Raw genomic sequence first — 12,373 nt, 5'->3', positions numbered from 1 at the left:
AATCCAGCGTGAATACAGCTCACTGTGCCTCTCACTTCCCATGTGAGAAAAACCACAGAAAAGCACAGCTGCACCTACATGAGAAACCACGCCAACCAATCTACTTCCCCTCAGCCTGGTTTAGCCAAAAAGGCATTTGCTTTCCTGCCTCCACGCTGTGGTCAAGACTGCCATTTGCTTCCTGAATTTCAAGATCGCAATCGACAAAAGCATATCACAGCCATCAGTCATAGGTACACTTTTTCCCTGAAAACGGTTTATTTTCCCGTCCTCTACTTTGTTCTGTCATCTGGCAGCTACTTCTTTCAATTGTAAAAACAACTTTGTTCTACCACCATTATTTGCTTTTCCCCTCATTTCTACTTCATGAGCAATTCATTCTAAATCGTCAGTAGAAAATCACTCAGGGAAAGTTTGTGGTGCCCCGCCTAGAAGGGAGAATGAGAATCCTGCAGGTGCTTATTCGAGGTTTACTGGGTGAAGTAGTTCTGCCAAGTCTGTATTTAGAACTGGCCTCTCTCTCAGGCTTACTTGAATCATCTTGGCATAAAGCAATGATATGCATTTTTAGGTAATTTCTGTCTCCCTGGAGTTTGAGGCAAGGAAGCAGAGTAGGCGGTGGACAGCCACATCTGGGGCCACTTCTGGCCTGACAGCTCATGCCTGGTGGGATCTACACTGGGCGGGAAGATGAACTTGTCATCTGGTGGGAAAGGTTCTGCTCCCCTTCCAGAGGGACTTCCTAGGGTGTGGGGAACCCAGGGCTTGCTCAGGAATTCCAAATCCTTCCTGCTTATTCCCTGAAGACTTGACTTATCCCAGGTCTCTTCCAGGGAGCAGTGAGTCAGCAGGGGCTGGGGCTGGCTTTGCTTTTTCCCACGCGGTTTATTCAACATGCATTCTGCGAATAAAAAACTGGGCCCGAGGTCTCTCCAGTGAGGAGTCAATGCTGAGGCCATGCCTGGAAACCCCGTCAATCTGACTGCAGAATCCATGCATGTTGTTAATTATCCTGCCTAAGAGCAGGAAAATGATCAGGAAGCCTGCACTGTGAGGGAACAGGGAGATCAGTTCATTTTCTTGCTGTATGAAATCGTGTGGTGTTTAAGCATATACTGTTTAAAAAAAACGAAAAAGGAGTTCAAACAAAATGGCCACATTTATGAGGCAAATCGCTAAAGACTAATTATCCATTCTGCACTTAAAAAATGACCTGAAACAGTTACTAGGCATGAAGTCAAAATCCCTTTTTTAAATGGCTTTGAAATGTTGGACACAAATTACACAGAAATCAGTAGCCTAAAAATGCCTTCACCGTATTGAAATTGATAATTTTGCATTTGGAATTCCTAACACGGGAAGCCCCTGCTCTGTGCCTGTTGGATGACTGAATAAATGCGTGCCTAAAGTGGGCCACCCTTCATGCCCTTCGTGGCAACTTATCTCCATGGGGTGCCATGCATAACTGCAAAGTAAGGAGATCCTCTACAGGGCTCCAGATCAAATTATACCAGCATCAAACCATCCTGCACAGTCGGGCAACGTGCCCAACGCTTGCCAAAACTACCGTGATCTATTAAGGCCCTTGGAATCCCTGGATGAGCTGTGCTGTACAGAAAGAATTCTATTACTTCCCATGGCTGCCCCCGTCTCAGCATTTTCCAGTCCCCACCTGCCCTTCACCCCGAAGCACTGCACCCTCTCCAGTTGATTCCAAGTCCTGCCCACACATTCCATTTACTGACAGAAAATTCCATTACTGGCAGATGTGAGAAACACTTCTTTTCTATTTTTAAGAGCCGCTTTAAGGTCTACAATTCTGACGCTGCTGGTGGCACTAGCATTGCCATTTCATCTGGATAGAGTTCTGGATGGCCAGAATGGGAAAGTTCCCCACAGAGGCCATTTCTAATAGAGCTTTTGCTTTGAGAGTTTGTTTCTTACCTCAGAAAATGTTTAAGGCTTATGAAGTATTTACATGTCCTGGGCGTCACTTGATCAAGATTAAAAAAAACAAAAAACAAAAAACAAAAAAACCAAGCCACTGCTTTGTGGATGTGTAAAATATAAACTGACATTTATTTTTGTTTTAGCTTGAGACCAGGTGCATACTGAGAGATTTGTTAGAGGAAGATGTGGCTTGAAAAAGATGAATGTGAAGAGAAAATACCAGCTAATGTCTCAATAACTGAGGTTTAAGAGGAAGACACTGAGGGAATCTGCCTCTTCTGCTTTCTCCCACAATTCCCAGGACGGAATCTGGTGCCACAGAAATGGGCTCCTGCCCTTCAGGCAGAGAGGTGGTCCCAGGGCTTGTGGCCTGTGGAAGCTGTCGACATGATGGCCGGAGTCCACCCCACAGACCACGTCCTTTTCCTAGTCCCTCTCATACAAGCGCCCATAGAGAGCCGCCGTCACCAGGCCAGAGGACAGCCCACTCTTCCTCAGGAAATAGTGGTCATTCTCCCAGCCAAGCTGGTCAGGGACATCCAGAGTCATCCCTGAGGTCAGAAACAAAGGAAAGATATAGGAAGTACTGAAGTTCCCCCACAGGTGAAACTCAAAGATCCCTGTGGCCTCTGTGATCTCCTGTCCACAGGTGTCGAAGCCAAGACCCCCACACCTGACCAGGGCACACACTTGGATGTAGTAAGTACCATGTACAGTGTGAAGCCCATCAAAGACCCCCAGGGCATACAGCTCTTCGGATAAGGTAGGCCTCTCGTAAAGTAAGTAACAGCAGAGGCCATTTGAACAGACATGGAGATAGCCTTCCTTTCCCCAGACGGGGACCAGGGTGAAATTGTCATACATCATCTCAGAGTGAAATGTGGGAAGAGCATTCCTGTTCCACTTGGTGGCTTCATCACAATGGACTTCCTGAGCATCCTTCTCACAGTACGGATCGCCTGACAAGATTTTTAAAAACTTACTATGGGATAGGTCCATTTCACCTGTTGCATTCTCTGCATCAATGAGACCCACTGGATTTTTGGCCACCTGGGCAATTATAAGGCGACCGTTGGGGTTTTCCATGTCATGGTACCAAAAGGACTTCAGAGGGGTGTGTATGCCACTCCCTGTCATCCCCAGAACTGGGTGGTGGACGTTAGCTGCCAGAACGTTGACACCAAAGGCAACAGCAAAGGCTTTCTGAATCTCAATAGCTGCCAAGAGTGGGAGCTGGTTCATCCAGGCAGTTGGGTACACAACGTGCTTCACCTCGTAGTCTCTAAGGAGTCTGACAGCAGGGTTGAAGAACAATATATCAAAGCATGTGAAGACACCAAACCTGCCGGCAAAGGGGGTATCAAAGGTGGTGTGATCCACTTTAAGAGGAACATCAAACGCTGCCTCAAAGTAGAGATTGTGTTTGCGGTAGCGGTCAACCAGGGTTCCATTATTGCTGAACACGACATCTGTGTTGAACTGGTATCTCCCATCATTTGGGCACCCTGGGTCGCTGATATGACAAGGCTGCTTTGTCCCAAGATTGGCCACCAAGAACATATCTCCCTTGATGGCCATACAACTCAGGCGCTGGAGCACCTACAGGATAAATAAATAAGTTTTTAAAATCCTTTGTTTAGCTTCCATTTTTTTTTTTTTAAAGAGACAGGGTCTTGTTATATTGCCCAGGCTGGACTTGAACTCCTGGCCTCAAGCAATCCTCTTGTCTTAACCTCCTAAGAACCTGGGACTACAGGTATGCACTGTTGTACTTGGCTCTCACAGTTTTCAAATACAAAAGTACTTATATTGTATCCATAATAAACAGCTATCATAAATCAATTGGGTATGTCTTTATCAGCAAAAGAGTAGAAAAAAATATATAAAAAAAAGAATAAATCAATAAGGAAAAAGTAACCACTACTGAAAATGTGCAAAGTAGGTAAACAGGTGATTCACAGAATAAAGGAAAATAGCCCACAAACATCTCAAATGATGCTCAGTCTCATTAGTAAGAGAGAAATGCAAATTAAAACAATGAGATATCCATCATTTTTCACCTTCTTAAGACTGGCAAAAATTCAAAAGATTATACTTTTATTTTCATTTCTTTTTTTTTGGAGGCAAGGTCTGGCTCTGTCGCTCAGGCTAGAGTGCAGTGGCATAATCTTGGCTCACTGCAACCTCTGCCTCCCAGGCTCAAGCCATCCTCCCACCTCAGCCTCCCCAGTGGCTGGGACTACAGGCATGCAACACTATGTCCAGCTAATTTTTGTATTTTTGTAGAGAGGGGTTTCACCATATTGGCCAGGCTGGTCTTCAACTCATGAGCTCAAGCTATTTGCCAGCCTTGGCCTCCCAAAATGCTGGGATTACAGATGTGAGCCACTATGCATAGGCTCAAAAGATTATTCTATTTTGCATTGACCAAAGGATGGGAAAAGAGGCACTCATACTATATTACTGGATTACTGAAGCTGTAGTGAAATCAGAGATTGTTAAGAGGGAAATTTGGTACTCTTTGGTACTCTTTTTTAATTTTTTTTTTTTTTTTTTTTTTGAGATGGAGTTTCAATCTGTCGCCTAGACTGGAGTACAATGGTATGGTCTCGGCTCACTGCAACTTCCGCCTCCCAGGTTCAAGCAATACTCCGCCTCAGCCTCCTGAGTAGCTGGGACTACAGGTGCATGCTAATTTTGTATTTCTAATAGAGACAGGTTCCACCATGTTGGCCAGGCTGGTCTTGAACTCCTGACCTCATGATCCACCAGCCTCAGCCTCCCAAAGTGCTGGGATTACGGGTGTGAGCCACTGTGCCCAGCCCTTTTTTTCTTTTTTTGAGACTGAGTCTCGCTCTGTCACCCAGGCTAGAGTGTGTTGGTGTGATCTCGGCTCAATGCAACCTCCACTTCCCAGGTTCAAGCAATTCTGCTATCTCAGCCTCCCAAGTAGCTGGAATTACAGGCACCCACCACAGTGCCCGGCTAATTTTTGTATTTTTAGTAGACAGGGTTACACCATCTTGGCCAGGCTGGTCTCAAATTCCTGACCTCATGATCCACTGACCTTGGCCTCCCAAAGTGCTAGGATTACAGGCATGAGCCATTGCGTCCAGCCTATACTCTTAATATAATTTAAAATGTACATATCCTTTGAGGGATTCCATTTCTAAAAATTTTATCTTATAGAAAAACTTGAACACGTTTACAAAAATATATGTACAAGGATATTCATTGAAACTTTGCTTATAATAGCAAAAATTTAAAAACAAGCATAGAGTATGCATAAAAAGAGGATGTCAATAACTATGAGATGCATAGAAAGGAATACGGCTGAATGTACATCACATTGTTAATGGCAGTTGCTCTAAGAAAAGGCATAGGATGAGGGCAGGCTGTGGTGAAGAAGAACTTTTCCTTGTTGACTTTTGGTTTGTTTTGGTTTGGTTTAAGTACACGTTCATGTATTTCTTGTGTAATTAATAAATGGAAAGATCCATAGATGAGTAAGTGCCTTGTAACATCAGACACTCTTTAATGGAATGAACATGTGGCACATGGATCTTTGGGAGTTTGGGATGGATTTTTGGGATCCTAAGGTCTTCTTTTGATCTCGATTAACATGTCACAGCTTTTGGTCCCTGACTTAGTTCATCTCTGTGTACCCTCAGCCTACTGAGGAAAAAGGCCAGAATCACCTCCGTGTCATTGAAACGGTGAGGCTCCAGGCATGGGTTCCACCTGACCACCTGGGGAGACGGCATGAAATCCAAAAATGGATAAATGGATGTTCTTGTGAAGTTGAATCCATGAATGCCATCTTCTGGAAACACTATAATCTGTACACCCTGAAAATGAAAACATCAAAGAATAGTCTGTTACCAGATGATGGGACACCACTGCATTCATTCATTCTTTTGTTCATTCATTTGATAACCATCAAGAAGTTACTCTGTACCAGGAACCGGAGGTACAGAGATGGTGCATTTACTCTCCTCAGAGATCTTAGTCTTGGGGATGCAGTCTCACTTGAACTGATCCTGAAGGAACAAAGACAAAGTCCTCTAGGAACAACCATTAACTGTGCCTGGGGTCATGTGAGGGAAGGAGGGAATGAGTAAGCTCTTTGAAAGTAAGCTCAGGAGTTTGACTAGCAAACAGCTAGAAGGGATTTAGAGTTCTTAGGATGCCAGGGGAGATGAAGCCAACTGCAGGGCCTTGAATACACTGGGCCCATTAACACATTTGGTATGTTGAGTCTGGTGGTTGTCAACTTTCGCTGTGCATCTAAATCAGGTGGGGAACTTCTGAAAAATCACTGATGCTGGGGCCCACCCCTAAAAGTCTGATTGAATTGACTATGGGTGGGATACTGGCAACAGTGTTTGTTTAAAGGTCCCCCAGGTGATTCTCATTTGTAGCCAAGGTTAGGACACACTGGGCCAGTGGGTAAGAGGCAAGTGTGTTGATCTCAGTCTAGAAACAAGAACTCGCTTGAAATCTCCATTTCCTAGCTGGGAATTAGGAGGCTTCCTTCGGGACTCTGACACTCTTAAGGCCTTTTCCCACACGTGGCAACATCCTGTGCTCCCTGGTTGTGATGGCCTGGGACTCCCTGTGACATCTACAGCAACCCAAGGAAATACAAACAGGGCAGCCCTCAGCTCTCAGGGCTGGGGCGTCATTCTTCACCGCTCTCCACTTACACGGTTGAAAATGTCAAGCCAGGAACACCAGCCTTAGGAAGCAAGGCGGAGAAGGCAGGCAGAGAAGGCATGAATAATTTAAATTAGCAAAGTCGGAGACACTTATTTCTGGAATGCATTGCAAACTTTTAAATTTTTTTCCTGGTTATAAAAACTTCAAAAGTTTAGCTGTAGAAAATTTGGAAAAGAGGGGAAAAAACCAATCATAATTCTGTAACAGGCACTGATTGTTAACATTTGGTTATTTTCATTAATTTTTCTCTCTCTGTATATGTGTATGTGTGTATATAATGGAGATAATAATAAATAGACGGTTTTGCATCTTGACTTTTCTGATTAAGAACTTTCAAAACTAAGGTGGAGCACGGTGGCTTACACCTGTAATCCCAGCACTTTGGGAGGCCGAGGTGGGCAGATCACCTGAGGTCAGGAGTTCAAAAGCAGCCTGGCCAACATGGTGAAATCCTGTCTCTACTAAAAATATAAAAATCAGCCAGGTGTGGTAGCGGGTGCCTGTAATCCCAGCTACTCGGGAGGCTGAGGCAGGAGAACCACTGGAACCCAGGAGGCAGAGGTTACGGTCAGCCAAGATTGCACCATTGCACTCCAGCCTGGGTGACAGAGTGAAACTCTGTCACATACACAAACAAACAAAAACCTTTCAAAAATACATTTGAAATGGGGTCACATTATATTTATGAGGACGCTATGGTTTATCCTCTATTATTGGAATTTGAAATGTTCCCAGTTGTTCATAATAAAAAGAAAACTGAGCCTGGTGTGGTGGCTCATGCCTGTAATCCCAGCACTGTGGGAGGCTGAGGTGGGGGAGACAATGTCAGGAGTTTGAGACCAGCCTGACCAACATGGTGAAGGCCCGTCTCTACTAAAACAAAAATTAGATGGGTGTGGTGTGGTGGGCACCTGTAATCCCAGCTAGTCAGGAGGCTGGGCAGGAGAATCACTTGAGCCCAGGAGGCGGAGGTTGCAGTGAGCCAAGATCACGCCACTGCACTCCAGCCTGGGTGACAGAGAGAGACTCCATCTAAAAAAAAAAAAAAAGAAAGAAAACTGTGGTGACCATCTGCATAGTGTACTCAAAACACTTACTGCATAATTTTACACTTACACTGTACACAAATCTTGGAGTGCCTCTCTGATTATTTCTTTAGAATAAAGTCTTAAAAGTGAAATTACTGGGTCAAAGGGTATAAAAATTAAACGTTTGTTTTGTTCTTTGAGAGACAGTCTTGGTCTGTTGCCCAGGCTGGAGTGCAGTGTCGTGATCTTGGCTCAGGGCAACTTCTGCCTCCCGGGTTCAAGTGATTCTCCTGCCTCAGCCTCCCAAGTGGCTGGGACTATAGGCACGTGCCACCACACCCAGCTTTTCTGTATTTTTAATAGAGATGGGGGTTCACCATCAGGCTGGTCGCAAACTCCTGACCTCAAGTGATCCGCCCACTAGGAACAACAGGCCATACCATATAGCCTAGGTGTGTAGTAGGCTGTACCATCTGGGTCTGTGTAAGTACATGCTATGATGTACGCACAATGACAAAGTGGCCTAATGATGCATCCTTTTCAGAACACATCCCTGTCATTACACAATGCATGACTGTATTTCAATTGGTTTTCTCAGGAACCTCTTATAATAACTTTGATATAAAACTTTCACATGAACTTGCCATCAATTTGTCTTAGAAGTTTCTTTGAAACATATAACCAGGTATGGGAACTGAGATATCTGTAAATTCTAAAAATGATCATATCAACAGCTTCATCCTGGCTCCTGAAAAACAAATAGAGATGGATTGATGCCATGCAGCTGGCGTGGGTTCAATAAAACCGTGTTAAGTGTTTCTTTTGGAGGCAGGTTATTAAAATGTGAATGCAGGAGAATTCTACAGTCACAGTCTGGGTTTCACTGTGTCATTTGCCAAATGTCTCAGAATGGTCCTGTGGACAGGGTAGAGAAGCAAGAGGCAGATGATATTTCAACTGCCGGACTCAGTGCCATGCAGGCAAACATCTCTATCAAGAGAATGGCTGCCCTCTAGGAGATCAGTGTCATCAGGAGGTCTGAGGGCACAGCCTGGGATTTTTTTACACTGACTTCAGCATAGACATAAATGAGGTGTGTATCAAATGTGTGAATGACGTGAAGGTAACTGATACTTGGGATGTCAGTAAAGATCCCTAAATAGTCCAACAGGCTGGGATGATGAAATTGAACAGCATAAATAAGAAGTCTTGCTCTTAGCTCAAATCAATCACCTTTATAAGTACAGGATGGCAAGAGCAGCATATGCGTCTGCTCGTGTGAAAAGGTGTTTTAGTTGACAGCAAGTGCTTTGTACACCCACAGTGAGACACGGCTGCCAGCAATTTTCTGGGACGACATCTAGAATGAGAGAGGTGAGAGTTCTCCACCCTGCCCTGGTTAGACAGAGTCAGGAGAGCTGCATACAGTTCTGAGCACAGAGAAAACGTGGAAGTCCTTATAGAAGGTTTGGAAACCAAGTCTCCTAAGGAACTGTGGAAGGACTGAGGATATACAGCTGGGCCGGGGTGGGGGGGGGGGGGGCGGAGAAGATGCCAGGGGGGCTGTGACAGCTGTCCTCAAAGGTGGAGAAGATGGCTTGCTGTGGTTAAGGGACACGGTCTGTTCCCTTTAGCTCTGAGGTCAGAACCGTGGCAGCAGTAACAGGGAGGCTAACGGCTGCTCATTGAAAGGAGACCTGTCTAGAAGTTCGTACCTTGGAACAAATGGGCCTGTGAGACTGAAGGTTCTCAGCCACTGAAGGTATTCAAGGATAAACCGGATGTCAGGTTGGGACTAAAGAAAAGTGTCAGCCTTGCAAAAGTTGATCTTGGTTGAAAAAAAAAAAGTATCACTCATTAGAAGCTGGACCAAATCCTCAAGTTCCCTTTCTCCATCATGTTGTACACACACCCCCACACACCCCCAACACACACACAGCCTATGTATATATATTAAAGACTAAAATTTTAAAATGTAGCAATTTTTAAATTGCTGTGGCTGTCCAGGCCATCCTGACCATCCTGCTCTAAGGCAGGGACTGTTTGGGGCAGGACCTGCTAGCAGGGCTGGTTCTGCCCTTTGCATTCACAGAGAGCAGGAAAGTGTTGCTTACAATGAGTGTACATCCTGTTGAGGCAGAACAGAGCTTCCCCAAGCAGCCGCACTTGGTCACCCCGCCACCAGAGTTACAGCCCAAACTTCCCTTTGGGGATGTGTTTTCCAGCAGGGCATTTTCTTAGGCAATCTCTGGCACCGACATTTCCCTCTTTGCCCCAAGGGGGGGCCTCTCCTTTGTCTCCACCCTTCCTGGAGGGAGCAGGAAATGCAGGCCAAGCAGGAAGCCTTCACAAAGGCTAGCACTGACCTTCCCTTTGTCAGTTTTGGGTCAATTCTGTCTGGGCAAAGGTCTCAGACTGTTCAGAGTCTGGTACAGGGACCGGAAATGGGTCCCAAACAGTCTGAAGTGAGCAAAACGGCAGTCTCACAGATGCTTTCTACTTCAGTTAAGCTTTGAATGACTCAGCGATGTCATCACGCCCAGGCATCTTCAAAGTTTTCTGCACATTAGACTGCTCTGGGAACCTTCAGAGAATCCCAATGCCCAGGTCACACGCCATCCAGACCAATTACAACAAACTGTCCGGGATCCAGGCAGCCATATTTGTTTACAACTTGCCTGGTGATTCTTACGTATAACCACCCTTGAGAACCAGGGATCTAGTCCAGGGCATGTCATACTTGCCGTGCGGAAGCATCACCTGGGGATCCTGCTGAAATGCACATTCTGATTCAGCAGGTCTAGGGTGCCGCCCAAGATTTTACATTTCTAACAAACTCCCAGGGGATGCTGATGCTGCTGGTCCACAGACCACCCTCTGAGGAGTAAGACTCCTAATCCAAGTGACTAATTCAGCTCAGGTTAACTAGCTAGATGATTTTTCAGAGGAGTTGTAGGAAGTCTGGGATTACCCAACCACCGATCAAGGAGTAGAGAGCAATTTGCTCTGTTCTACAAGAGAAACTCAGGTTCTGATGGGCATTTCTTGCCTTTTGGGCTGCAGTCATCACTTGCTGTTCATAGATGTCAAGGTTCTGGTTCATGAGCTCTAAGGCCTGCTGGCGGCTGGTGAGAGCCAGAGGGTTGGGACTCAAGATGGATGGATGCTCGTACACGGCAGCCACGTAAGATTCAGCCTCGTGATGTTTGGCCACGCACTCCTCCCCGGTGTGAGCTCCCAGGGCAACCACGTAACAGCCACAGAGGAAAAGAGCAAGCTTACTTCTGGCTCCAGACATAATGCAGACCATAAATCTGGAATGTAATGGGGCAAGAGGAAAACAGCTGAATAAAGAATCCTGCCAAGAATTTAACGTCCGCAGCTGTGATTTATTAATCCCAGCAATTAAACTCACCCGCAGTGATACTGCAGCTCAAAGAGTTCGTTTCATGTTCCTAATAAAAGAGTATGTGTTTCTCTCCAAACACGTAGCAAGCCACGTTTAAAATGGCTTACTGTGTTAATAGTCTGGTTTTAGAACACTTCCAAAACAGACTCAACGTTTGCCATGATTTTCTTGCCCAGTGTTCAGCAAGACTGGAGTGCGTCACTACCCACTTTTCTAGCTGTGCACTTAAATTTTAAGGAATAGTAATCATCCAGAGTAACTCTGTGATATCACAGACATAACTCTGTGGTATCTTTCACACCCTACCCTCTGCCCTCTATCCACACAAACGTGCCACAGGTCGGCCACCCGTACCAGCTGCGATTGTCATGATCCTAATAACACAGCTTGGCTTTCCTGGCCATCAAAATCTGATGGATTATGATTCTCCTTGTGTTTCTTTGGTTAGTAATAAATATTATGGATAACTCTCCCTTTATTTAGCACAACATTATTTATTTGGTGCCAAGAAACGGCCGACTTCTACATAAATGCCAATAGCTACTTTCTTCTATAGACAAGCAAAGTCTCCCAGTAAAAGCATGTTTTTTTCTCCTTGAACTTGAGACCTGCCATTGCACATTATCACTTTCTTAACCCCGTCTCTGTGACTCCAAAACTCTTGCTCAAAAGCATACCTATTTGGAAAGGAAATCCTTTCACAGTGATAAAATGCAATTTTCTAGAAGACAAACTACAAATTTCCAGAGAGTAAACTCGGCTTCATAGCTTCTACCAGAAAAGACTAGAAATAAATGACACTTGTGTGTGTCTCTCCTTCTTCCCAGAATAGGAATGTTCTTTCCAAACACTGTGTGTTACTGAGCGTTTTAGAGTAAATAGTCCAAATCTGCCTTTAAAAAATCAGCCTGGCCTCCCAGCTGAAGCATCCTCTTGGGCAGAGATTTACTGGGTGGTGTGCCAAGGCCGGGCCACCTGCCCGGGGAGATGTCCTGGGGCTGACCAACTGCCCAGGAATCCGGATTAAAAGTCAAGATAACAAAGACAAATCAAGGAATCATATTGCTGCCCTTTAAAAAGAAAATGACACCCTGTCCAGGTCTCAACTCAGAACTCCTGTGTTTGCATTTTAAAACCAAACTCCCTAGGCTACAAATTTCTTTATTTTTTTGTCAAACAAACCATAGTTATTTCCAGCAACAGACTAAGCACTAAGAATGCTCATCTTGTCAAAATTAAATATTCCTCAGAATTCAAAGTATTCTCC

At 45.0% G+C, this 12,373-nt stretch overlaps 1 protein-coding gene across 3 annotated transcripts in view; it reads right to left on the bottom strand.

Annotated features, from left to right (window-relative positions):
• Window positions 1–239: 239 nt before the first annotated feature.
• BTD (biotinidase) overlaps window positions 240–12,373 on the bottom strand; it is a 48,264-nt gene continuing 36,130 nt past the window's right edge. For all 3 annotated transcript variants that reach the window (XM_032259167.1, XM_032259165.1, XM_032259166.1), the window contains 3 exons: window positions 10,747–11,011; window positions 5,649–5,798; window positions 240–3,549 (listed from right to left, as the gene is read on the bottom strand). In XM_032259167.1, the coding sequence (XP_032115058.1) occupies window positions 2,377–3,549; window positions 5,649–5,798; window positions 10,747–11,011 (1,588 nt within the window). In that variant the 3' untranslated portion in view covers window positions 240–2,376. The remainder of the gene's footprint in view (window positions 3,550–5,648; window positions 5,799–10,746; window positions 11,012–12,373) is intronic.

Source organism: Sapajus apella, unplaced genomic scaffold (assembly GCF_009761245.1).
Source record: "Sapajus apella isolate SASKATOON/1434 unplaced genomic scaffold, GSC_monkey_1.0 scaffold4, whole genome shotgun sequence".
NCBI lineage: Eukaryota > Metazoa > Chordata > Mammalia > Primates > Cebidae > Sapajus > Sapajus apella.
The sequence above is the reverse complement of the archived record's forward strand: the minus strand, read 5'-3'. Positions and strand labels throughout refer to the sequence as shown.